General features: G+C 42.9%; 1 protein-coding gene across 1 annotated transcript; it reads left to right on the forward strand.

Moving 5' to 3' along the window:
• Positions 1-17,761, forward strand: LOC105885426 (uncharacterized). The gene is made up of 4 exons (XM_020283798.2): positions 1-1,190; positions 12,568-12,694; positions 13,202-13,262; positions 13,654-17,761. The coding sequence occupies exons 1-4, from the start codon at positions 1,188-1,190 to the stop codon at positions 16,040-16,042; spliced, it is 2,580 nt and encodes an 859-aa protein (XP_020139387.2). The 5' UTR covers positions 1-1,187; the 3' UTR covers positions 16,043-17,761.
• Positions 17,762-27,728: the final 9,967 nt, after the last annotated feature.

A 27,728-nucleotide genomic window follows, 5' to 3' on the forward strand; every position in this document is an offset into this window, starting at 1 on the left:
TTAGGCAAATTCTGTGGCTTTTTTATTGTGCAATGATTATTAAGGAAGAAGTCACCATTAGAAAGATACTTGGTCCTTGACGCCCTATCTTAATCCTGCACAGGTTTTTTTGTGGTATTCCCAAGCAAACAAAAATAACTGCATGAATGTCCCATCTCTATAGGAAGAATTAAATACGGTGTTTCAAATCAGTTTTATCACCCAGCCAGGTTCTTTTTGCCTATTGCACAGAGAAAGAGGCAATGCACCCAGACAGCAGCAATTCAGCAGATAAAGAGTTTATTTATTTGTTTGGCAGCTGAATGCAGAGGGGGCGACATTTCTCAAATCTGCCTCTTGAAAAGCTTTGGGCTGAGAGTTTTAAGGGGAATTGGGCAAGCAGGGCGTGTCGGGAATTGGCATTGCTGATTGATCGGGTTCAGGGTGAAATCAGGTACGTAGAAACCGCATTCTTGCACTGAGTCAGCTCCTATGACCATGCGGGTCATAGGAGCTACTGAGTCAGTTCCAAGGTAGGGATCACTGATCTGGTCCGTGTCCCAGGGCCCATAGGAATGCAGGCTCTGGGAAACCTCTTAAAAGGCAGCCTCAGGTTTTGCAATAGAAGTGTTATCTACACCAGTGCTTAAGGGAAGTTGTAAATCATGTGACCAAACTCTGAAGGGGGCTAGGGTCAGGAGCTGGCCAGTTCTTACCTTGTCCAGCTTTACCGGTCCAAGAGGAAGAAGCATATAGTCTGTAGTGTGAGGGGGAGGACAGCGGCCCCTCTGGCAAACGTGGAGCAAGCTGTCCTGAAATGGAAAATCCCATGATCAGGGCACCGGGAGCTCGGCCTGAGAGAGGCTGTGGATGGAAGCTGTCAGGTGTGGCTCCACAAGTCCACACTTCCTGAGGCCTCGCCTGTCACTCAGCCTCAGGGGGCGGGGCCCGGGGCAGTATCCAATCAGGGTCGCTGGGCGGGGCCTGCGCACTGGCCCCTGAAACAGGCCGCGGGAAGGAGGCGGCGACCTTCAACCCCTGTTCCCTCCCGCCTGAGTCGCTCTGGCGGCGGGCCGGGTTCCGCCGCTCCGCTCCGACAGTCTCTGGTGCCTCCGCGACGGCTTCCGTCGCGCCGTCCCCTACGCGGTGAACTGCGCCGTCTCCAGAGCAGGGGCGAGGGCGCCGGACGGCACCTCGGAAGGCGGGAGATGGTGAGTGTGCGGGGCCGGGCGTCCCCGGCGGAGCAGGGGCTGGCTGAACCGACCAGACCCGGCTGTGACTGGACCCGGGCACCCCGCGTCCCGCTCCGTTCCCTCGGTCCCCGGCCCGCGGGGTGTGGCCGGGCCCCGGGCGTCCTGTCAGGTTCCTGCGCGGCGACCTCGGTCCCGCCCCAGCAGTCCTGTCAGGGCAGCTCCGCGGCCGCCGCCCCGCGCGTCCCCGGATTGTGCGGGGGCGGCGGAGGGTCGTCGGGGAGGGTCCCCACTCGGTGTGTGGGTCGTGCGTGGGCGGCGCTGCGGCCTGCGGGGGCCGGTCACTTCCTTCTCCTGTTAAATATTCCACTGAGACTCCGGGAGGCCGAGGCGGGCGGATTGCTCGAGGTCAGGAGTTAAAGACCAGCAAGACCGAGACCCCGCCTCTACTAAAAATAGAAAGAAATTAGCTGGCCAACTAATATATATAGAAAAAATGAGCCGGGCATGGCGGTGCATGCCTGTAGTCCCAGCCACTCGGGAGGCTGAGGCAGGAGGATCGCGTGAGCCCAGGAGTCTGAGGTTGCTGTGAGCGAGGCTGACGCCGCGGCACTCACTCTAGCCTGGGCAACAAAGCGAGACTCTGTCTCAAAAAAAGAAAAAATCAACTGAGGCGGTTTTAAAAATATAAACCTTTATTTGGGCAAAGCGATTTGTTTTGTTATTTTTTTTTAGGAGACAGGGTCTTACTCTGTTGCCCTGGGTGGAGTGCAGTGACTCATCATGGCTCCCTGCAGCCTCCAACGCCTGGGCTCAAGGGATCCTCCTGCCTCAGCCTCCCGCGTACTTGGGACTACAGGCATGCGCCACTACACCCGGCTAATTTTACTTTTCTTTTCTTTTCTTTTTTCTCTTTGAGTCAGAGTCTCACTCTGTTGCCCGAGCTAGAGTGCCGTGGCGTCAGCCTAGCTCACAGCAACATCAAACTCCTGGGCTCAAGCAATCCTTCTGCCTCAGTCTCCCGAGTAGCTGGGACTACAGGCATGTGCCACCATGCCTGGCTAATTTTTTCTATATGTTTTTAGTTGGCCAATTAATTTCCTTTTTTTTTTTTTAGTAGAGGGGGGTGGGAGTGGGGTGGGGTGGGGTCTCTGCTCTTGCTTAGGCTGGTTTTGAACTCCTGACCTTGAGCAATCTGCCAGCCTGGGCCTCCCAGAGTGCTAGGATTACAGGCGTGAGCCACTGTGGCGGGCCTAAACAGCGATTCTTAAATGAGAAACATTTGTAGTTATGGTTGAAGGAAAGGCTTTTATAAGGTGCATGGGGAGCCAACCCAGGTTAAATACTTGTTTACAGTTGTGTAGTCGCCTTATTTGGACTTGTCAACCTGAAATCGAAAGGATCAGATTCCACTTTTAGAGGGTTTTTGGAAGCTAAATACCAGAAATGGCCTTTGAGGAAAACACGGGCTCCAGAGAAATGGACTCAGTGCTCTGAAGTTAAGAAGTTATGTTCTTATGTTCTTGCTTATATAGGCAGAAACCACAGAACTTAACAATTTGTAAAATTTTCCATACAAGGCTGGTTTAAACAATGAGTTAAAAACAATTTAATTAGTTACAATGATTTCCCCCCCTTCCCCAATATTGCAAGGTTTTTCGGCAACGGCAAAAAGAAAAGACAGAAAGTGGGGCCAAACATCCCAGGATTTGGCACCAAATGTAAGGTTTTTTGGGAGCGGAAAAAAGAGACAGAGTGGGGCCAAACCACGTGGCTTTATTTAGCACTCCCAGACGGGGTTCTGGGATCCCAAGAGATGGAGGGGCCCAGAAGTCACCTCGTTTGAAGGGGGTGAGGCCTTTTATACCGTTTGGGCCGGGCTAGGGAATTTTGGTGGGAAGAATTGGGGCGACCTGTGGTTGTCATTGAGAAATAGGAGGGGCTGGCGGTATTTGCAATGCAGGAGCCAAAGTGTTCTTATCAGGGTGTGGTAGTTTTCAGCGAGGCAGTTGTCCTTAGCGTTTGGTCTCATGGAGCCTTTTCCTTTTTGATCTATGGAAGGGAGGGGGCCTGGCACCAGCCTTACACATATCACTTGTTTTCTTTAAGGCCGGTTTTTACTTCCTTTCCAATTTAAAAGAGTATTTAAGATTCCAACTTAAGACTGTGTGGTAATTGTTAAGTTTTTTGCTGGAGAAAGGTAAAAGGCAGCAAAATCTATAGTGAAGAGGCTATTGTTCTATTCTTACCCCCTATAGTCACTTACATTTAAAGAAACAATGTAGGCTGGGTGTGGTGGCTCAGGCCTGTAATCCTAGCACTCTGGGAGGCCTAGGTGGGCTGATTGCTTAAGGTCAGGAGTTCAAAACCAGCCTGAGCAAAAGTGAGACCCCGTCTCTACTAAAAATTGAAATAAATTAATTGGCCAACATATATATATATATAAAATTAGCCGGGCATGGTGGCACATGCCTGTAGTCCCAGCTACTCGGAAGGCTGAGGCAGCAGGATTGCTTGAGCCCAGGAGGTTGCTGTGAGCTAGGCTGATGCCATGGCACTCACTCTAGCCTGGGCAACAAAGTGAGACTCTGTCTCAAAAAAAAAAAGAATGTAGTTCAGGAAAACGCTAATGTCGAATCAGAAAAACAAGTTACAATCCTAGCACTCTGGGAGGCCATGGATCACTCAAGGTCAGGAGTTGGAAATCAGTCTGAGCAAGAGTGAGACCCCGTCTCTACTAAAGAAATAGAAAGAAATTAATTGGCAAACTAAAAATATGTATAGAAAAAATTAGCCAGGCATGGTGGCACATGTCTGTAGTCCCAGCTACTCGGGAGGCTGAGGCAGGAGGATCACTTGAGCCCAGGAGTTTGAGGTTGCTGTAAGCTAGGCTGACACCATGGCACTCTAGCTTGGCCAACAGAGTGAGATTTTGTCTCAAAAAAAAAAAAATCAACTGAGGCGGTTTTAAAAATATAATTGTTTATTTGAGTGAGACTCTGATTCAAAAAAAATATCAGCTTCTGTGTCACTCCTCCCAGAGGGCAGCATGAGGGGTGGGGGTGGGGCACACGTGGGGTACAATGCAGTGTTGGTGGGAAATGGTGCTTGAGCACTGCAGTGAGCAGGATGAGGGGGGAGGGATGTCCGGCATTATAGCATGTCCTGACCTCACACTTGAGTCAGACATGTCTGTGTTCCAGTCGCCACTGCCTGTCTGTGAGTTTGTCCCCTTGTAAAGAATTGTCCACTTATTGCAGCTTCTATTGCAATTGAATTGGAAAATGCATTTCCAATTTGAATTGGAAAATGCACTATTGAATTGGAAAATGCATTTTTCACTACAGCTTGAAAGAGAAGAAAATTTTGCAAAGAGGCCAGAAAGAGGTAGATTTCGGAGGGAGGGGGGTGAAAATCAAAATCTAGTCTTATATTCTGGTTGTTAAAATTTCTTATTTATATTTTCTCTTCTCAAGAGCCAGTATAGTATGTTTCTCAGGTGTGTCCTTTTTTGGTGGGTGAATTCTGATGGAATTTCAGGGCTTAGCTCTGGAAATACTGCTGGGGAAAAGAAATACGGAAAATCTGTGTTTCTTGGGGCTGGATCAGCAGGCAGGACTCCCAGGCATCCTGCCCCATCACTGCAAGAAGAGACTCTACGCTCCCTGAAGCCCTCCCTGGGCAGTTGTACACCAGGTGTTGTGCATCTCACCCACTTTGTGGAATGAGAACAAAGTGATCATCAGGAGAGAAATTTGACCTGGTGTTTTGGGTTTGTGGTTTGGTGGGACTCTGGTTGGCCCAGCAGCATTGCCTGTGTGGACCCCAGCACCTCCTTCCTCCCCATGGAGTGGGAGCCTGTTTCCCCTGTGTGTTTCATATGTTTGAAGCAGGGTCTCAAGTCTAATCCTCTATCCTTTCTAAGAAGGGATTGCTTGGAAAGCTTGGTCAAGGAAGGCTTTGTTCAACACAATAGCACTCCCCCAATAACTAATAGGGGAGAGAGTTTGAACTAAAACTTGAATGCAGCAATTGAACTTACAGACAAATGGGCAAGGTGAGGGAGAGGATGGAACTTGCTTAGGTATAAAGGGTCGGCAAAAGCAACTTGATTAACTATCACCAGTGGGGGAAGAGGAACTTGATCTGATATCGTGTGTGTGTGTGTGTGGGGGGGGGAATTCTTTCTAAACTGCCTTTGAAGGATTCCTGCTATTACTGTGCTGTGCATGACAAGGCCACAACCTAGTCTTGAAGAGCCTGACTTCAGTTCAGTCAAGGAGGGAGTCCTTGAGACCTCCAGCCTAGTTTTTCCTAGGGCTCACAATAAATTCCTAAATTTTGTTTCCCTCCCCGTATTCCAAAATGCAAATTTGTCAACTATGTGTCCCTCATACTAGATTTGAAACAGCTGTAGTATTTTAATTATCATTTATCCACATTAGTACGTGGTTGTATTTATTTATTTATTTATTTATTTATTTTTGAGACAGAGTCTCACTCTGTCACCCGGCCTAGAGTGCAGTGGCATCATCATAGCTCACTGCAACCTCAAACTCTTGGGCTCACGAGGTCCTCATGCCTCAGCCTCCAGAGTAGGTGGGACTATAGGCACATACCACCATGTCCAGATAATTTTTTGTTTTTGTAGAGATGGGGTCTCCTTGCTCAGGCCAGTATCTCTAGTAACCACTGAGCTCAAGCAGTCCTGTCTCAGCCTCTCAGAGTGCTGGGATTACAGGTATGAGCCACTGCACCCTAAATTTTTAATATTTTTCATATGAATATCTTTCATGAGAGGAAAGCACAAAATCACTACTTGAAACTTCATTTTTTTTTTTTTTTTGAGACAGAGTCTCCCTTTGTTGCCCAGGCTAGAGTGAGTGCTGTGGCGTCAGCCTAGCTCACAGCAACCTCAAACTCCTGGGCTCAAGCGATCCCACTGCCTCAGCCTCCCAAGTAGCTGGGACTACAGGCATGCGCCACCACGCCCAGCTAGTTTTATTTATATATACATATACATATATATATACACACACACACACATATATATATTCTTTTTTGTTGTTTTTTTAGTTGGTCAATTAATTTCTATTTTTAGTAGAGACAGGGTCTCGCTCAGGCTGGTTTCGAACTCCTGACCTCAATCAGTCCGCCTGCCTTGGCCTCCCAGAGTGCTAGGATTACAGGCGTGAGCCACCAACCACGCCCGGCCTCAGTTGCCATTTTTTAAGGTTATCGAACATATGTTGTTGCAGCCAGTAAGGTCAGAACCTTAAGATAAGCCTGATAAATAACAATCCAAAAATTTCTAGAAATGTAGAGTTCCCCCATTACAGTCATCCCACGTTTAAAATATTAACATATTCTATAAATGATAATAATTTACAATAAAATAAAACATCAACGTATTTTTATTAAACTAACAGCATTTTTAAACATTGAAATTTAAACAAAGGTGAATTCTAATTAGATGACAGACTTTAGAAGTTACTAAATAAATTTTAACAAGAACATATCTTTGTAATGTACCTTTGTAAATGAAGAAAGAGCACAGACAAATTGATCAACATGGGCAGGGCACATGCCCATTTTAAGCTTTAACACTTAATGTATCTCTGTCCACATATTAATTTTCATGAAATTTTCTAAAAATGTATATTCCCAGTATCATATCAATACATCAGATCATACCAAACATAGCCATTATCTTGCTTTCCAAAACAAAACAAAAAAATTTAAGGTTATCTTACTATCTATTAGTATAGCTTCAGATTTGGTGATAAAGTAATCCACTTCTTTAAAATGTAGTATTTACCAAAGTTGGAAACATAAAGGACCAGTGATGATTTAAATGACCTTCAATAAGGTGATGAGAAATACACAATGGGTGAGCCAGTCATCACACTGATCTGCATGTCTCCCAGGATTTGGCAGTATTTTTTTTTTTTCAGCATATTATGGGGTAGATATCTTTTCAATATCCTGAATTCCCATCCTTTGGATACATACCCAGCAGTAGGATTGCTGGGTCTTAGGGTAGTTTTATTTTTAGTTTTTTGAGGAACCTCCATACTGTTCTTTAAAGTGGTTGCACTAATTTAGATTCTCAGCAATGGTGTATGAGGGTTCTCCTTTCTCCACATCCTCAGCAGCATTTGTTATTGCCTGTCTTTTTCATAAAAGCCATTTTAACTGGTGTGAGATGATATCTAGTAGTTTTGATTTGCATTTCTCTGATGACTAATGATGTTGAGCATTTTTTCACATACTTGTTGGCCATTTGTATGTCTTTTGAGAAATGTCTTAGCTCCTTTGTTCATTTTTTAATTGGGTTGATATTTTTTCCATTGAGTTGTTGGAGCTCCTTACATATTCTCATTATTAATCCCTTGGCAGGTGGGTAAATATTTTCTCCCATTCTGTGGGTTGCCTCTTCACTTTGTTGATTGTTTCCTTTGCTGTACAGAAACTTTTTAGTTTGATATGTTCCCATTTTTCCAATCTTGCTTTGGTTGGCTGTGTTTTGGGGGTATTACTCAAGAACTCCTTGCCCAGACCAATGTCATGAAATGTTTCCCCAGTGTTTTCTTTTAATACATAGTTTCAGGTCTTAGGTTTCAGTCTTTAACGCATTTTGATTTGATTTTTGTATATAAGGTGAGAGATAAGGGTCTAGATTAATTCTTTTGCATATGGATTTCCAATTTTCCCTGCATCATGTATTGCATCATTTATTGAAGAGACTATCCTTTCACCAATGTATATTCCTGGTAGCTGTGTTGAAGATAAGTTCACTATAGATGTGTGGATTTATTTCTGGATTCTATATTCTGTTCTTATGGTCTTTGTGTCTATTTTTATGCCAGTGGCGGTTTTGGTTGTTAGAGTTCTGTAGTATAATTTGAAGTTGGGTCTTATGATCCTCTAGTTCTTTTTGCTCAGGATGGCTTTGGCTATTGTGGGTCTTTAGTGGTTCCATATAAACTTTAGGGTTTTTTCTCTCTTTTTTTGAGAGAGAGTCTCACTGTGTCATCAGGGCTAGAGTGCCATGGTATCAGCCTAACTCACAGCAACCTCAAACTCCTGGGCTCAAGCATCCTTCTCCCTCAGCCTCCCGAGTATCTGGAGCTACAGGCATGTGCTGCCACCATGCCAGGCTAATTTTTTCTATATATTTTTAGTTGTCCAGCTAATTTTCTTTCCATTTTTAGTGCAGACAGGGTCTTGCTCTTGCTCAGGCTAGTCTCCAACTCCTGACCTTGAGTGATCTTCCTGCCTTGGCCTCCCAGAGTGTTATGATTACAGAGTGTTAGAATTACAGGCGTGAGCCACCCCACCTGGCCCTAGGGGTTTTTTTTTCTATTTCTGTGAAGGATGTCATTGGTATTTTGATGAGGATTGCATTGAACCTGTAGATTGCTTTTTTTTAGACAGTCTTGCTTTGTTGCCCAGGCTAGAGTGAATGCCGTGGCATCAGCCTAGCTCACAGCAACCTCAAACTCCTGGGCTGAAGCAATCCTACTGCCTCAGCCTCCTGAGTAGCTGGGACTATAGGCATGTGCCACCATGCCTGGCAAATTTTTTCTATATATATTAGTTGGCCAATTACTTTCTTTGTATTTATAGTAGAGACAGGATCTCGCTCTTGCTCAGGCTGGTTTCAAACTCCTGACCTTGAGCAATCCGCCCACCTTGGCCTCCCAGAGGGCTAAGATTACAGGCCTGAGCCACTGTGCCGGCCTGTAGATTGCTTTGGGTAGTATGGACGTTTTAACGATATTCATTTTTTTTTTTTTTTTTTTTTTGAGACAGAGTCATAATCTACCCCGGCTAGAGTGCCATGGTGGCAGCCTAGCTCACGGCAACCTCAAACTCCTGGTCTCAAGCAATCCTTCTACCTCAGCCTCCTGAGTTGTTGGGACACAGGCATATGCCACCATGCCCAGCTGATTTTTTCTATATTTTTAGTTGGTCAATTAATTTGTTTCTATTTTCAGTAGAGATGGGGTCTCACTCTTGGCTCAGGCTGCTCTCGAACTCCTGACCTCAAGTGATCCCCACGTCTCGGACTCCCAGATTGCTAGGATTATAGGCCTGAGCCACAGTACCTGGCCCTCTTCAATTTCTTTCATCAATGTTTTATAGTTTTTGTTATAGAGATCTTTCACTTCTTTGGTTAATTTATTCCAAGGTATTTTATTTTACTTGGAGCTACTGTAAATGGCATTACTTTTTTTGGTTTCTTTTTTCAGATTGTTAAGTGTTGGCATACAGAAGTGCTACTGAGTTTTTTTTGTTGTTGTTGTTTTTTTTTGAGACACTCTAGCCTGTTGCCCAGGCTAGAGTGAGTGCCATGGCGTCAGCCTCGCTCACAGCAACCTCAATCTCCTGGGCTCAAGCGATCCTCCTGCCTCAGCTTCCCAAGTAGCTGGGACTACAGGCATGTGCCACCATGCCCGGCTAATTTTTTGTATATATATTTTTAGTTGGTCAATTAATTTCTTTCTATTTTTGGTAGAGACGGGGTCTCGCTCAGGCTGGTTTCGAACTCCTGACCTTGAGCAATCCGCCCGCCTCGGCCTCCCAAAGTGCTAGGATTACAGGCGTGAGCCACCGCGCCCGGCCACTACTGAGTTTTGTATGTTGATTTTGTATCCTGCAACTTTATTGAATTTGTTTATTAGTGCTAATAGTTTTTTATAGAGTCTTTAGCTTTCTTTAGATATAAAGTTATATTGTGTACAATGATAATTTGAGTTCTTTGGAAACAATTTGGATGCCCTTTATTTCTTTTTCTTGTCTGACTGCTCTAGCTAGAACTTCTAGTACTATGTTGAATAACAGTGGTAAAAGTGGGCATCTCTTATTCCATACATTAAAGGAAAGGCTTTCAGTTTTACCCTATTTAGTTATACTAGCTGTGGGTCTGTCATATATGGCTTTTATTGTGTTGAGGTTAAGTTCTTTCTATACCCAGGTTTTTGAGAGTTTTTATTGTGAAGGGATGTTGAAATTTATCAAATGCTTTTTTAGCATCAGTTGAAATGATTGTATGGTTTTTTTCCTTTATTCTGTTGATAGGATGTGTCATGTTGATTTTGTGTATGTTGAACCATGTTGAACCGTCCTTGTATCCCTGAGATGATCCCACTTGATCATAATCAATAATCTTTTTTTTTTTTTTTTTTTTGAGACAGTCTTGCTTTGTTGCCCAGGCTAGAGTGAGTGCCATGGCGTCAGCCTAGCTCACAGCAACCTCAAACTCCTGGGCTCAAGCGATCCTCCTGCCTCAGCCTCCCGAGTAGCTGGGACTACAGGCACGCACCACCCTGCCCGGCTAATGTTTTCTATATATATTAGTTGGCCAGTTAATTTCTTTCTATTTATAGTAGAGACGGGGTCTAGCTCTTGCTCAGGCTGGTTTCGAACTCCTGACCTTAAGCAATCCTCCCTGCTTGGCCTCCCAGAGTGCTAGGATTACAGGCGTGAGCCACCACGCCTGGCCTGAATAATCTTTTTTTTTTTTTTTTTTTTGAAACAGAGTCTCACTTTGTTGCCTAGGCCAGAGTGAGTGCCATGGCATCAGCCTAGCTCACAGCAACCTCAAACTCCTGGGCTCAAGCGATCCTTCTGTCTCAGCCTCCCAAGTAGCTGGGACTACAGGCATGAGCCACCATGCCCGGCTAATTTTTTCTATATATATTAGTTGGCCAATTAGTTTGTATTTATAGTAGAGACGGGGTCTCGCTCTTGCTCAGGCTGGTTTCGAACTCCCGACCTCGAGCAATCCGCCCGCCTCGGCCTCCCAGAGAGCTAGGATTACAGGCGTGAGCCACCGCGCCCAGCCTGAATAATCTTTTTAATGTGTTATTGAATTAGGTTTGGTTGTGGATTTTTGCATCTATGTTCATCAGAGATATTGGCCTATACTTTTTTTGTTGTGTCTTTGTCTGGTGTTGGTGTCAAGGTGTGACACAGGCCTGATAGAATGAATTTGGGAGCATTCCCACCTGGATTTTTTGGAATAGTTTAAGTAGGATTGGTATTAGTTCTTTGAATGCTTGATAGAATTCAGCAGTGAAGCCATCAGGTCCTGGGTTATTCTTTGAGGAGAGACTTTTTATTGCTCCTGCTATCTCATTACTTATTACTGGTTTATTCAGGTTTTGGATTTCTTCCTGGTTCAATCTTGGTAAGTTGTATCTTTCTAGGAATTCATCCATTTCTTCTAGGTTAAATTTCTCTGATAACCTTCTGAATTCCTTCCCATGTTGTCTTGAAATTCTTTGAGCTTCTTTGGGACAACTATTTTGAATTCTCTGTCTGAAAGGTCACATGTTTCCATTACTCCAGGAGTGGTCACTGGTACCTTTGGTTTGTTTGGTGAGGTCATGTTTTCCTAGATATTCTTTTGTTTTTTTGAGACAGAGTCTCACTCTGTTGCCCGGGTTAGAGTGTCATGGCATCAGCCTAGCTCACAGCAACCTCAAACTACAGGACTCAACCAATCCTTCTACCTCAGCCTCCCGTGTAGCTGGGACTACAGGCATGTGCCACCATGGCCAGTTAATTTTTCTTTCTATTTATAGTAGAGATGGGGTCTCGCTCTTGCTCAGGCTAATCTCCTACTCTTGACCTGGAGCGATCCTTCAGCCTCGATCCTTCTGCCTCAGCCTCCCAGAGTGGTAGGACTACAGGCGTGAGCCCCCATGCTCGGCCTATATTCACCATATTAAGGCCTTTCCAGATGCATTCTTTGCCAATATTTTCTGTAGTTTTGTGGGCTGCCTTTCCCCTCTATTGGTAATGTCCTCTGATAAACAAACATGTTTAATTTTAGTCATATTTGCTTTTTTAAGACTGGGCCCCATCAAGTTATAACAATTTAGGTTTTTCTACTCCAGTAGTGTTTGCCACAAAAGTTTCTTCTCTTGGCATTTTCTATCAGTAAGACTCTGTCATCGATTCAATTGGTGGGGTTCCATCTAAAATACCATCAAAGGTTATATTTTTGTGAACAAGTGTATTCAAGGAGTCACAGTCTCTATATTGATAATGGCTAAGTTTGTTCTGTACACTAATTAGTATTAACACTTCGTTATGATAGGTGCCACAGACCCAATGTACAAAGAGACATTAATGGTAACCCAGGTAACACATCCTTCTCCCTGGATTCACCAATAAGACATGTTTTGCTATTTAGCTATTGCTTTACTCACCAGTTCCATTGTGCCATCAGAGTTGCTGTGGGAGGAAGCGAGTATAGACAGAGAATAAGAGTCTGATTATAAATTCATGGAGTGAATGTTTGGAGATCCATGTGAAAGTCTTAAGAATAAGGTTTCTGGTATGGTGAGTCTCACCCATCCTCCTCTACACATGTGTGACAATCCAGGACTCAGTGGCCTTTAAGGATGTGGCTGTTAACTTCACTAAGGAGGAGTGGGCTTTGCTGGATCCTTCTCAGAAGAAGCTCTACAGAGATGTGATGTGGGAAACCTTGAGGAACCTGGCTGCTATAGGTAAGGGTGACAATATTCCTTCACTTAGTGAATTAGAAAATAAGTGTTTCTTGTTCATCAATGCTTTTTTTTTTTTTTTTTTTTTCGAGACAGAGTCTCACTTTGTTGCCCAGGCTAGAGTGAGTGCTGTGGCGTCAGCCTAGCTCACAGCAACCTCAAACTCCTGGGCTCAAGCAATCCTGCTACCTCAGCCTCCCAAGTAGCTGGGACTACAGGCATGTGCCACCATGCCCGGCTAATTTTTTCTATATATATTTGTTGGCCAATTAATTTCTTTCTATTTATAGTAGAGACAAGGTCTCGCTCTTGCTCAGACTGGTTTCAAACTCCTGACCTCGAGCAGTCCGCGTGCCTGGCCTCATCAATGCTTTTTTATGATTTGGAATATGGAGAGGGCATACTTTGGTATATAAATCAGGCATGACTCCAGTGTATGTTGAACTTAAACTGTAATAAGTTTTTCATAATTTTGTAATTCCCGACTATTTTTCTGGGTCTGTATTTTAGGGAAAAAATGGAAAGACCAGAACATTGAAGATCAGTACAAAAATCTCAGGAGAAATCTAAGGTAATTTGTGCTCTGAAGACAAAGGCTTTTCTCTCAAGAGAATCTTACATTGTCAGGAAATGTTAAAAACATGCAAACAAAACAAATAACCCCAGCATCAAATGTATTCATTCTCAGAAAATTTTCTCTAAAAATGCATAAATGTGACAAAGATGTTTGATGTCTGTGAAAGTTAATTTGATATCATATGAAGAGACCTCATGTGAATATTGCTCTTTTTAAAATTGGTATGGGCGGGCCATCTTCCAAAGCTTGTGGTCCATTCACATTCAAACAATTGAGGCAGGGCTGAGGGCCTACACTTCCCTTAATTATAGTAAAAATTCAAGTGAAATACTTACTAATAAATATAAAATCATAAGTCCTTAATACTGCTTCTCATTTTCTACAGAATTCGAATGGCAGAGAGACTCTGTGAAAGTCAACAAGGTAGTGAGTATGGAGAAAACTTAAGCCAGATTCCAGATCATATGCGGAACAAGAAAACTGGAGCAAAACCTTGTGAAAGCAGTGTGTGTGGAGAAGTCTCCGTTGGTCACTCAACCCTTAACAGTCATATGAGAGCTGACACTGGACACAAACCATACAAATTTAAGGAATATAGAAAACAGGCATACACACGTAAGCAACATGAGAAAGACTTCAGTTATCGCTACTCTTTTCAAACACATGAAGGGCCTTCCACTGGAAAGAAACCCTATCACTGTAAGGAATGTGGAAAAACCTTTGTTTATCTCACAAATTTTCAAAAACACATGGTAATGCACAGTAGGGATGGATGTTATAAATGTGAATTATGTGGAAAAGCCTTTGCTTCTCTCAATCCATATCTTGTACATGAAAGACTTCACAACGGTGAGAAAGCATATGAATGTAAACATTGTGGTAAAGCTTTTGGTTGTTCTCGTTCCCTTCAAGTACATGAAAGGATTCACATTGAAGGGAAAGCATATGAATGTAAACAGTGTGGTAAAGCTTTTTTTCGCTCCAGTTCCCTTCAAGTACATGAAAGGACTCACACTGGAGAAAAGCCATATGAATGTAAGGAATGTGGGAAAGCCTTCATTTACTACACTTCCTTTCAAAGACATAAAAGGACTCACACTAAAGAGAAGCTGTATGAATGTAACCAATGTGGGAAAGCATTTTATGATTGGCCAAGTGTTCAAAGGCACACTGGAGATGGACCTTATAAATGTAAGATATGTGGGGAAGCCTTCTGTTCTCCTACTTCATTTCAAAAACATAATAGGACTCATATTAGAGAGAAACTCTGTGAATGTAAGATATGTGGTAAAACTTTTAGTTCCTTATACATTCGAAGACATGAAAGGAGTCACACTAGAGAGAAACCCTATGAATGTAAGATATGTGGTAAAGTCTATCGTGTTTACTCTTCCCTTCAATATCATAAAAGTACTCATAGTGGAGAGAAACCCTATGAATGTAAGATATGTGGTAAAGCCGTTAGTTCCATATACATTCGAATACATGAAAGGATTCACACTGGAGAGAAACCCTATGAGTGTAAAATATGTGATAAAGCCTTTCATGGTTACTCTTCCTTTCAATATCATAAAAGGAGTCACAGTGGAAAGAAACCCTATGAATGTAAGATATGTGGTAAAGCGTTTACTAGTTCCACATACATTCGAATACATGAAAGGAGTCACAGTGGAGAGAAACCCTTTGTATGTAAGATATGTGGTAAAGGCTTTTGTGGTTACTCTTCCTTTCGAAATCATAAAAATATTCACAGCGGAGAGAAACCTTATAAATGTAACATATGTGGTAAAGCCTTTGTTGGTTGCTCTTCCTTTCAAAGTCATAAAAGGAGTCACACTGGAGAGAAACCGTATGAATGTAAGTTATGTGGTAAAGCCTTTCGTGGTCACTCTTCCCTTCAATATCATAAAAGTATTCACAGTGGAGAGAAACCCTATGAATGTAAGATATGTGGTAAAGCCTTTCGTGGTCACTCTTCTCTTCAATATCATAAAAGGAGTCACACTGGAGAGAAACCCTATGAATGTAAGATATGTGGTAAAGCCTTTGCTTCTAATAAATACATTCGAATACATGAAAGGATTCACACTGGAGAGAAACCCTATGAGTGTAAAATATGTGGTAAAGCCTTTCATGGTTACTCTTCCCTTCAGTATCATAAAAGGAGTCACAGTGGAGAGAAACCCTATGAATGTAAGATATGTGGTAAAGCCTTTAGTAGTTCCACATACATTCGAATACATGAAAGGAGTCACAGTGGAGAGAAACCCTTTGTATGTAAGATATGTGGTAAAGGCTTTTGTGGTTACTCTTCCTTTCGAAATCATAAAAGTAGTCACAGTAAAGAGAAACCCTATAAATGTAACATATGTGGTAAAGCCTTTGTTGGTTGCTCTTCCCTTCTATATCATAAAAGGAGTCACAGTGGAGAGAAACCCTATGAATGTAAGATATGTGGTAAAGCCTTTCGTGGTTACTCTTCACTTCAATATCATAAAAGTACTCACAGTGGAGAGAAACCCTATGAATGTAAGATATGTGGTAAAGCCTTTAGTTCTACATACATTCAGATACATGAAAGGATTCACACTGGAGAGAAACCCTATGAGTGTAAGATATGTGGTAAAGCCTTTCATGGTTACTCTGCCTTTCGATATCATAAAACGAGTCACACTGCAGAGAAACCCTATGAATGTAAGATATGTGGTGAAGCCTTTCGTGGTTACTCTTCCTTAAGATATCATAAAAGGAGTCACAGTGGAGAGAAACCCTAGGCGTGTAAGATATGTGGTAAAGCCTTTAGTTCTACATACATTCAAATACATGAAAAGATTCACACTGGAGAGAAACTCTATGAATGTAAGGAATGTGGGAAAGCTTTCAGTTACTGCAATTCCTTTCAAAAACATAAGAGGACTCAACACTAAAGAGAAGCTGTATGAATGTAACCAATGTGGGAAAGCATTTTATGATTGGCCAAGTGTTCAAAGGCACACTGGAGATGGACCTTATAAATGTAAGATATGTGGGGAAGCCTTCTGTTCTCCCACTTCATTTCAAAAAAATAATAGGACTCATATTGGCGAGAAACCCTGTGAATGTAAGATATGTGGTAAAACCTTTTGTGGTTCCTCTTCCTTTCATTCTCATGAAAGGACTCACACTAATCCTATGAATGTAAGATAATATGGTAAAGCCTTTGCCAGTTCCACGTACACTGGAATACATGAAAGAAGTCACACTGGAGAAAAACCCTACAAATGTAAGGAATGTGGGGAAGCCTTTAGTAGTTCCTGTTACTGGTGAAATCATGAAAGGACTCACACTAGAGAGAAACCCTATAAATGTAAGGAATGTGGGAAAAACTTTAGTCATTCCAGTGTCTGTTCAAGACATTAAAAAGTCACGCCAGGAATATACAAGAGAAATCCAATCAAGGTAAGGGAGGGACTGGGACAGCATTCAATTGCCCCAGTTCCTTTCAAACGCAAAAAAATAGAGTGGAGAAAGACAGGTGATATAATTGCCTGTTCGGTTTGGAAGGGAGACCTGTGACAGGACAATAAAATCTAGAGCTTTGTTGGATGATTCCATGATACATTTCACCAGTAGATTTTGTTCTGTGAGATTTTGAAGACAGAGATGAGGATTAGTCACATTTTGGAGGCGCTATACAAGGAGACAGGCAGATTCATAGAGTTGTGAGGACACTTTTCAGTCCCATTTTCCTATAATTCCTTGGTTTGCCCATCTCAAGGGTATCCTCAGAATCACTTTACCATTACTTTTTCAGAAGTGTGGGTTTGTACAGTCTGTAGTGGCCCCACATTATGGCTGTCTATCCGCAGTTTGACTTACCTGCAGGAATTATAATGTGTTTACCAGAGAGCTTATTCAGACTGTTATGAGTGGCAATAGTCTCTCCTGATCACCTACTCTATTCTATTGAATGGATTGGTATTGGGATAATTTGTATTACAAGAACTTTTGCACTTTTTTTTTTTTTGAGACAGAGTCTCACTTTGTTGCCCAGGCTAGAGTGAGTGCCGTGGCATCAGCCTGGCTCACAGTAACCTCAAACCCCTGTGCTCAAGCCATCCTGCTGCCTCAGCCTGCCATGTAGCTGGGACTACAGGCACTCGCCACTATGCCCAGCTAATTTTTTTCTATATATATTAGTTGGCCAATTAATTTCTATTTATAGTAGAGATGAGTCTCGCTCTTGCTCAGGCTGGTGTTGAACTCCTGACCTCGAGCAGTCTGCCCGCCTCGGCCTCCCAGAGTGCTAGGATTACAGGCGTGAGCCACCGCGCCCGGCCTTGTACTCTGTTCTTTTTTTTTTTTTTTGAGACAGAGTCTCGCTTTGTCGCCTAGGCTAGAGTGAGTGCCGTGGCGTCAGCCTAGCTCACAGCAACCTCAAACTCCTGGGCTCAAGCAATCCTCCTGGCTCAGCCTCCCGAGTAGCTGGGACTATAGGCATGCGCCACCATGCCCGGCTATACTCTGTTCTTGAGTAAGCATGACAACTACAACGCCTCTAGCAATACCAACTGGAATGGGACCTTGTTCCTTTGCACTGTGCAACGACTAGTCTCACCCAGTACTTTAAGGTGAGAATAAGCACCTTCCTCTTAACAGGAAATTTGGAATGTATCTTATTATTCACAGCTGAATATAATGCCAGTTCAATTTTCAGTTTTGTTTTGTTATATGAGATTAAAATCTATATCTGGTTTTTTTTGCCACTTCTTTAACTTATTTTTTTGAGAGACTGAGTCTCACTGTGTTGCCCAGGGTGGACTTGAACTTCTGAGTTCAAGCATTCTTTCTGTGTCAGCTTCCCCGGTACCTGGTACTACAGGAACACAACACCATGTCAGGTTGATTTTTTTCATGTTTGTATAGATGTGGTTTTACTATATTGCTCAGGCTGTTGTCGAACTCCTGGCCTCAAGAGATTCTCCCATGTCAGCCTCTTAAATCTCCTGGATTAGAGGCATGAGTGAGCTATGCCTGTAATAATCGGCTTTATTAACTTTAGAACAACTTGTATACTGACAAATGTTACTCTCTTTTTCGTTTGCTGAGCATATATCTTAAAATGTTCCATTGTCAACATGGATGAGGTTGAGTGTATAATGATACCAAGTTATTCATGTGACAACTTGAGTTAATATTACCATGTGCATATAACTTTAGGAATCTTTTTCTTATTTGAAGTTTTAGTTTTCATGCTCATATGCTTATAATTTTTATCTAGATGATTATGTTTCCATGTTTCCATGGTCCTAAAAGTTAAATCATGCTGTTATGGGTGTCCTGTTGCCAAAGACTACCAGTACCATACATGTTGCCAAAGAGGATGTAATAAATTCTAATAATAAATATGACCACAAGCCTAAGTGACTTTGGGATGTATCAGTAAGAGGGTTTGCAGTAGAACTTTTGTAGGATTTGTGTTTGTTTCCAGTGCTTTGGTTGCTATTCAAAGAAGCGAGTTATTTATGTGTGTTGAATTGCTGTTAGGATGTGAACTTTTCTCCCTTACTCATCCTAATATGACAGTAACTCGGTAAGAGGCAGAAAAAGTGGAGTATGTGTGTCAACCTAAATGATGACAATTTCCAGTCCAGTCACGTTATTGCTCAGATAATATGCTGTTGATGCTAATATGTCAACAGTCCTCTTATTACCAGCACTGTATACACAAATGGAACACGCAGAAGTTAGTTTCATATATTTTACAGTGGCATTGAACAGTCACTTCCTTGAATGTGCCAACCAGGCTCCTCTTCAAAAAGCCTGTTTGAAATTCCCTACACTCAAAACCCAGGTACTGCAGGACAGAGCAGCAATCAGTGACCAAACCCTCACTGTGTGTAGAGATGACATGTCCAGACTCCGATGATGTATCCACTTGAGTGAAGATGCCATTGTTGGCTGTCAGATCTTCTAGAGCATCACCTGGATGAAGGGGGAGATGGCAATACAGGGGTGGGTCCTCCTGAATCCAGCACAGCACAACGTCCTTCTCCCTCAAAGGCCAAATGCACAGGGATAGTTTTGGCTACAGAGGAGAAACCCCCATCAACTTGACTTGAAATGGGATTTCCCAAAGTGAGCAGGCACTGCTGGGATGGCCAGGGCAAGTAAGGGACACTGGAAGCACAGGATGAGGGAGATGAACAGGACATGGCTGGAAAGTTGAACACTGTTATCCTTGACTATGGAAGTTTACAAAGAGCCCAAGGAGCACCATTAAGAGGATACAGAAGTCCGTAACAAGGCCACCACTTTTGGAAGGCAATAATGTTGCATCGTATTTGAGTCCTGATGCTTTTCTGCATCTGAGTGGAAAAGGAAAGCTGCAATTTGTGAGTTTCAGCAGTTTACACAAGTAAAAGTTACTTTGGTAATCTAGGTGATGGTTTGGGTGTTTGCCCCGCCAAATCTCATGTTGAATTTGGATCCCCATTATTGCAAGAGTGATGGAGACTTGGCAGCTTCCACCGAGATTTCAGAGGATATACTGGAAAGCCAGTGAACCCAGGCAGAAGCCTGCCGGGGGAGTGGACTCCCTGCAGAGATCCTCTGCCAGGGCAGTGCGGGGTTGGCAGGGGAATGTAACATTAGAAGTCCCACGTGGAGTCCCCACTGGGATACTGCCGAGTGGAACTGTGGGAAGGGGGCCACTACCCTCCAGACCCCAGAATAGTAGAGCCACTGGCATTGTGCATCCACAGCCTGGAAAAGTCATAGTTCAAAACTCCAACCTGTGAGAGCAACCATGTGGACGGTGGGGAGCAAATCCACAGGGACGGTGCTGCCCCAGGCTTCAGGGCCCTCCCCTTGTACCAGCTTGCCTGGATGCAGGACCTGGAGTCAGGGGAGATCATTTTTGATTTAGTGTCTTCCCTGCTGGGTTTCAGACTTACATGGGGCCTGTTGCCAGTTCTTTTGGCCGATTTCTCCCTTTGGAAATGGGAATGTTTACCCGATGCCTGTACCACCATTATATCTTAAAAGTCAATAATTTGTTTTTGATCCTTTAATAGGCTCATATGTGGCAGACAATTGCCTTGAGTGTCAAATGAGTTTTAAATTTTGGACTACTTATTTTGTTGTGGCTTTATCCACATTTATTTTAATTCCTAGTGTTCCCCTCTGGTCAATTGATTTAAACTACATATTGTGCTGTCTATCTACATCTTCAAAATAAAAGTTTAGAAGGTCTTGTTGTGTTTCAAGTGGCCACATTGGAAAAATAACTTGGTTTTGTATATGCTTTATTGGTAAACTTGTCTGATATTATACATTAATAAGCCAGAGAAAGGAGAAATAGCAACTCATGAATAATTGAATGGCAGTTATTCTCTCTATATTGAGAAAAGCGAGAACTCTCTAATGAGATCATAATATAATTAATGTACAAAGCTACCTTAGAAATTATGTAACCATATTACCTTGGTTTGCCCAAGATAGTTAAAAAAAAATTCCTTTATCCTAGTACAGTGTTTCCTAACACCCAAACAATGTGTTGCGCCTATCTGTATTTAAACAAGAAATATTATTACATATGGACATCATTACACATAAGCTAATTTAGATTTTTTAAATTAAACGACATTTTTAGGAAAGCTCAAATCACAGCATTTCTGTCATCAAAGCGTTGGGCCGTGCTCATTTCTCCAGGCAGTGTCCACTGGATGTCTTTTGTAAGGTGTGGAGTAATAAAGATGCCCAAGACATAATTTCTGTGATAACAGAATTTCTTATGTCAACAGAAAAAAGCCAAACTGTATAAAATAATTTTAAAGAGATTTATTCTCAGCCAAATTCGAGGGCCATGACGCGGAGCCACTCCCAAGAGGCCTTGAGCAAGTGGATTGGATGTGGTCAGGTTAGAGTTTGGTTTTAGACATTTCAGGGAGACAGGGCTTACGGGTAAAGTCATAAATCAGTACGTGGGTGGCATACATTGGTTTGGCCTGAAAAGGTGGGCCATCTGGAAGGCAGGGGGGCTACAGGTTATAGGTAGGTTTAAAGATTCTTTGGCTTATAATCGGTTAAAGACATGAAGCTTTGTCTAAAGGCTTACAATGTTTCAACATAAGGAGCTGTTATCAGAGATAAGCCAGGGGACATAGATACATTGTGTAAATTGAGGACCTACAGGTTTGTCTTGCTTACCCTTAGGCGTGTCAATGGGTACAAAGGGTGTCTGCAGGAAGGGAGGGAGCATGATGAGGCATTTCTGACCTCCCTCCTGGCAGACAATTTAGTTTTAGGATATTCCCTTTGCCACGAGGGGGTCCGTTCACTCAGCTGGTGTGTGTGTGTGTGGGGGGGTTAAGCCTTAAAATTCTATTTTAGTTCACACTTATTTATAACTTCTATGGAGTCTGTACTTCCTAAAATGCATTGTCTCCCATTTTCAGTGCCACTATGTTGATTTTTTTTAATTCTTATTTTTTCCCCTAGATATAACTATAATAAATTTCCATGTGGTGTTCCTGACATCAGTTTTTGCTGTGATATTGCACATACTGAATCTTCACCATCTGTATACAAACTATGTTAGAGAAGCCTTGACAGAACTACTCCTGAGCTATAGGCCTTGATCAGACTTCTCTCTCTCTTTTTTTTTTTTAGACAGAGTTTCCCTCCGTTGCCCAGGCTAGAGTGCCCTGGCGTCAGCCTAACTCACAGCAACCCTAAACTCCTGGGCTTAAGCGATCCTCCTGCCTCAGCCTCCCAAGTAGCTGGAACTACAGGCATGCACCACCATGCCCGGCTAGTTTTTTCTGTATATTTTTAGTTGGCCAATTTCTTTCTATTTTTAGTTGAGACAGGGTCTGGCTCTTGCTCAGGCTGGTTTCGAACTCCTGACCTTGATCCATCACCTGCCTCGGCCTCTCTGAGTGCTAGGATTGCAGGCATGCTCACGCCTTCTGCACCCAGCCTACCTCCAGCGAAGTTTTAACCCCTTGGTTTCAGTTGATTTATAGGGACAGTTTCATAGCCCCTGGCCTTGATAACTTGTGGATCTTGAGGTGTGGACTAACCACATAGAAAATGGCTCTTGATGACAATGTGGATAGTTGGGATTAAGCTCAGGATGGGAGGAGTGAAACCAATTTGTAATTGTTTGCAAGTACTCAGGAGTGCAGGGTAGTGGACCTACAGGTTACGTGGCAAAAACATTAGTTTTTGAAAGGGACAGCCTTGCAAAAACAACAGCAAAATACCTAATCCCACAATTTCCCCAGTAACAGTTCAATCCTAAGAGTCAATCCTAAAATCAATCCTAAGAGTTCTCACACTCAGGAACACTGCAGGAGTTCTGCTTTGCATCGAACTTTTTTTTTTTCTTTTTAATTCCAGATTTGAACTAGTGCAGGCAGACACAGCTTCTGAAAAGAAGGAATAGCAATGGAAATCTCCCTTGCAAAATTGGTTTTTTAAGAATCTGCTTTTTACAGCCTAAAGAGTTCTTGAGGGAACAGCTGGGTGTGATCTCCAGGCGACAATCATATCTGGAGGACAGACTCACATCAACTGTGTTAAACCCTTCTCCAAGAAAAGGCAGGAAACCCACTCTTGGACATTGACATCCTGCTGTTGCTTTTGTTATCAACTGAAACCATCACTATTTTTTTTTCTCTTTGTCCCCCTTAAAATGAGAAAGCCACTTGGCTGCACCACTGTCACCCCCTTTTCTCTCTTTGGTCTTCCTGCTCTCTTTCTCCTTCTCAAAGGATAAAATAAATGTCACTTTTATATATCCCCATCTCTATAGTATTTAAGTGAAGAGTGAATTATGGGGTAAATTATGATCCCGTTAGAAGAGTGACAGTGCTAATTTTAGGCGTCCCGCAGAGCTGATCAGAAACCCAGAGGGAGCCAAGTGAATAGCCCCCCAAGAGTCTCCACCTGCTCCTGCCCAGGGTCCCCGCATAGAGCTGGTTCTGCCATGGGGCTCAGGCCACCTTCTGTTCCCCTGACCCTACCCTGACTCCACTGGGCTCTGCAGCCCCCTCTACCCCAGCTATGTCACACCCTGGGCCCCTCAGCCCCCATTATGATCTGGATTGTCTAAGACCGGCCCGGTGGCTCACGCCTGTAATCCTAGCACTCTGGGAGGCCGAGGCGGGCAGATTGCTCAAGGTCAGGAGTTCGAAACCAGCCTGAGCAAGAGCTAGACCCCGTCTCTACTATAAATAGAAAGAAATTAATTGGACAACTAATATATATAGAGAAAAAATTAGCCAGGCATGGTGGCGCATGCCTGTAGTCCCAGCTACTCGGGAGGCTGAGGCAGGAGGATCGCTTGAGCCCAGGAGTTTGAGGTTGCTGTGAGCTAGGCTGACGCCATGACACTCACTCTAGCCTGGGCAACAAAGTGGGACTCTGTCTCAAAAAAAAAAAAAAGTTAAGTCTTTTTAATCCGTTTAAATTATCTTAGAATCTTCCTCCTCCACCTTATTCATAAATACAGGAGGAAAACAGGGCCCTGCTGGTGTGTTATTCTAACACAGGGATTGTGGGTCTTTGTCCCATTTCACTGGTCCCTGTTGGTGAGAAGCAGGTGAGCACCCTGCAGTGGGCAGCAGGGCCTGAGGCCCAGTGAAGGAGAGGCATATGGCATTTAATTATAATGGTATTGTTGCCAGTCAGAGGCGCAGGTGTTTGAGGCTTCATATGTAAGCCATATGTGCTTTTCAAGTAAGCTGTATTTGTTATTATTAGAGTATGGAAATTTTGTTGTTCCCACAGGGGAGGGGAACCTGTGACTTAGGGGCTACATGTGGCCTTTTGGATTCTTAAGTATGGCCTTTTGACCGAATCCAAATTTTATAGAACAAATCCTTTTAATAAAGGGCTTTGTTCTGCGAAGTTGGGTTCAGTGGAGGGGGCACACTTGGAGCTCTGGAGAGGCACATGTGGCCTTGAGGCCACAGGTTCCCTACCATAATGACTAAATTCCATATTCATCACTCATCAGAATTTCCAACCTAGGTTGTAGATCTGGAGATGGGTAATGTCAAGTTTGGAATGTGGCAATGTAGTCTTTGCATCGCAAGTGCTTGTATTTCTTCTTGTCCCTGTGTGAAGTTTTAATCTTCTTGTTTCTTTAATGCCTTAAAGGTTTTTCTTTTTTTTTTTTTTTTGAGACAGAGTCTCGCTTTGTTGCCCAGGCTAGAGTGAGTGCCGTGGCGTCAGCCTAGCTCACAGCAACCTCAAACTCCTGGGCTCCAGCGATCCTTCTGCCTCAGCCTCCTGAGTAGCTGGGACTACAGGCATGCGCCACCACGCCCGGCTAATATTTTTTTCCTATATATATTAGCTGGCCAATTAATTTCTTTCTATTTATAGTAGAGATGGGGTCTCGCTCTTGCTCAGGCTAGTTTCGAACTCCTGACCTCAAGCAATTTGCCCGCCTCGGCCTCCCAGAGTGCTAGGATTACAAGCGTGAGCCACTGCGCCCGGCTGAGGTGCAATGTTAAGTTTTTAGATTTGTAATCTTCCTACTTTATTGATGTAAGAATTTATTGCTATAAACTTACTCTTAGCACTGCTTTTCCCATATCCCCAGGTTTTGGTATATTGTGTTTCTATTTTCATTCATTTCAAAAAGTTTTTTAGTTTCTCTATTTTTTAGTTGACCCAGTGATTGTTCATGAACATGTTGTTTAATTTCCATGTGTTTGGATAGTTTCTGAAGTTCCTCTTTATATTGATGTCTGGTTTTATTTCACTGTGGTCTAAGACAATACTTGATATGATTCTGATTCTTAAAAATATGTCTTGTGCCCTAATGTGCTCTATCTTGGAAAATGTTCCATGTGTTGATGAAAAGAATGTACATCCTGTAGTTGTTAGGTGGAATGTTCTGTAAATGTTAAGTCCATTTGGTCTACAGTCCAATTAAAGCCCAAAGTTTTTTTTTGTTTTTTTTTTTTTTTTTTTTGAGACAGAGTCTCACTTTGTTGTCCAGCCTAGAGTGAGTGCCGTGGCGTCAGCCTAGCTCACAGCAACCTCAAACTCCTGGGCTCCAGCGATCCTCCTGCCTCAGCCTCCCGAGTAGCTGGGACTACAGGCATGCGCCACCATGCCCGGCTAATTTTTTATATATATATCAGTTGGCCAATTAATTTCTTTCTATTTATAGTAGAGACGGGGTCTCGCTCTTGCTCAGGCTGGTTTTGAACTCCTGACCTTGAGCAATCCGCCCGCCTCAGCCTCCCAAGAGCTAGGATTACAGGCGTGAGCCACCGCGCCCGGCCTAGCCCAAAGTTTTTTGTTGATTTTTTGTCTTGGTGATCTGTCTAGTGCTGAGTGGGGTGTTGACAGCTGGGATATTATTGTGTTGTTGCTGTCAATCCCTTTCTTTAGGTATAGTAATATTTGTTTTGTAGATCCCTTTATCATTATAAAGTGGCTTTGTCTTTTTTTTTTTTTTTTTTTTACTGTTTTTGACTTAAAGCCTATTTTATCTGATATGAGTATAGCTACTCCTGCTCACTTTCAGTGGAATATCTTTTTCTACCTGTTTATTTTCAGTCCATATGTCTTTGTGAGTAAGGTGACTTTTCTTCTAAGTAGAATATAATTGGATCATTTTTAAAATCCACTCTACCAATCTATATATGTTAAGTCAAGCAGTCAATCCATTTACATTCAAGATTAATGTTGATATGTGAGGCTTTGTTCTTGTCATAGTGTGACTTGATTCGTTGTTTTATGAATTGTTTCTTTTTCTCTGTCTTTATAGTTTGCTGAATTTCTGTCATGTGGTCACTTAATTCATTTCTCTTCCTCCTTTGTGTGATTGTTCTATAAGACCTGTGAGTCATATATTTTTGTGTGCTTTTGTGATGGTGAATATTGACCTTGCATTTTCATGTTTCATACTCCTTTTTTTTTCCTTCCTTTTTCCTCTCCTGAAATACCGCAAGTGTACACTCCTTTGAACATTTCCAGTAGGGCGTGTGTAGTTGTAATAAATTCCCTCAGCATATGCTCGTCTGGGAAAGACTTTATTACGCTTTTATTTATGAAGCTTATTCTGGCAGGATATAAAATCCTTGGCTGAGAGTTTTTTCTTTCACACTTTGAAATTGCCATCCCCTTCTCTTCTGGCCTGTAAGGCTTCTGGTGTGAAATTCGCTGTCACTCTCATGGTGTTTCCTTTATAAGTGACAAGACGCTTTTCTCTTGCTTGCTATTTATTTATTGATTGATTGATTGATTGATTGATTGGCAGAGTCTCACTCTGTTGCCCAGGCTAGAGTGAGTGCCATGGCGTCAGCCTCGCTCACAGCAACCTCAAACTCCTGGGCTCAAGCGATCCTGCTGCCTCAGCCTCCCGAGTAGCTGGGACTACAGGCATGCGCCACCATGCCCGGCTAATTTTGTTTTTCTATATATATTAGTTGGCCAATTAATTTCTTTCTATTTATAGTAGAGACGGGGGTCTCACTCTTGCTCAGGCTGGTTTCGAACTCCCGACCTCAAGCAATCCGCCCACCTCGGCCTCCTAGAAGGCTAGGATTACAGCCGTGAGCCACTTCGCCCAGCCATACTAATTTTAATATTCTTGCTTTCACCTCAACTTTAGTCATTCTGGTGACAATATGCTGTGTATGCTTTGGTGAAGTCCTTTTTGCAATATTTTTGCCTAGGGATTATTAGGTCTCCGATATCTGAATGTCTAATTCTCTTGCTAATCCTAGGAACTTTTCACTGGTTATTTCCTTAAATAGATATTCTGGCCGGGCGAGGTGGCTCACGCCTGTAATCCTAGCACTCTGGGAGGCCGAGGCGGGCGGATTGCTCAAGGTCAGGAGTTCAATACCAGCCTGAGCAAGAGCGAGACCCCCCCCCCCGTCTCTACTATAAATAGATAGAAATTAATTGGCCAACTAATATATATATAGAAAAAATTAGCCAGGCATGGTGGCTTGTGCCTGTAGTCCCAGCTACTCGGGAGGCTGAGGCAGGAGGATCGCTTGAGCCCAGGAGTTTGAGGTTGCTGTGAGCTAGGCTGATACCACAGCACTCACTCTAGCCTAGGCAACAAAGCGAGACTCTGTCTCAAAAAAAAAAAAAATAGATATTCTATCATTTTTGATCTCTCTACCCCCTCAGAAGTACCATTAATTCATAAGTTTGGTCACTTTATGTAATCCAAGATGTGTTAAAATGTGGCACACACTTGTAGTCCCACCTATTCAGGAGACTGAGGTGGAGAATCACTTTAGCCTAAAAGTTCAAAACCAGCCTGGGCAACAGAGTGAGATGCAGTCTCTAAAAAAATAGGTAAGATAATGTTGGCTTTTGAGGCTAGAAAAGAGGTTTCTATTTAGGACATTAAAGAAAACTTGGCTTTAAAAAGAGATTAGAAATAAAATTCATTGTGAGTGTGACTTGTATACAATACATAGTATAACCAACCAT

This window comes from Microcebus murinus, chromosome 27, assembly GCF_040939455.1.
Source record: "Microcebus murinus isolate Inina chromosome 27, M.murinus_Inina_mat1.0, whole genome shotgun sequence".
NCBI lineage: Eukaryota > Metazoa > Chordata > Mammalia > Primates > Cheirogaleidae > Microcebus > Microcebus murinus.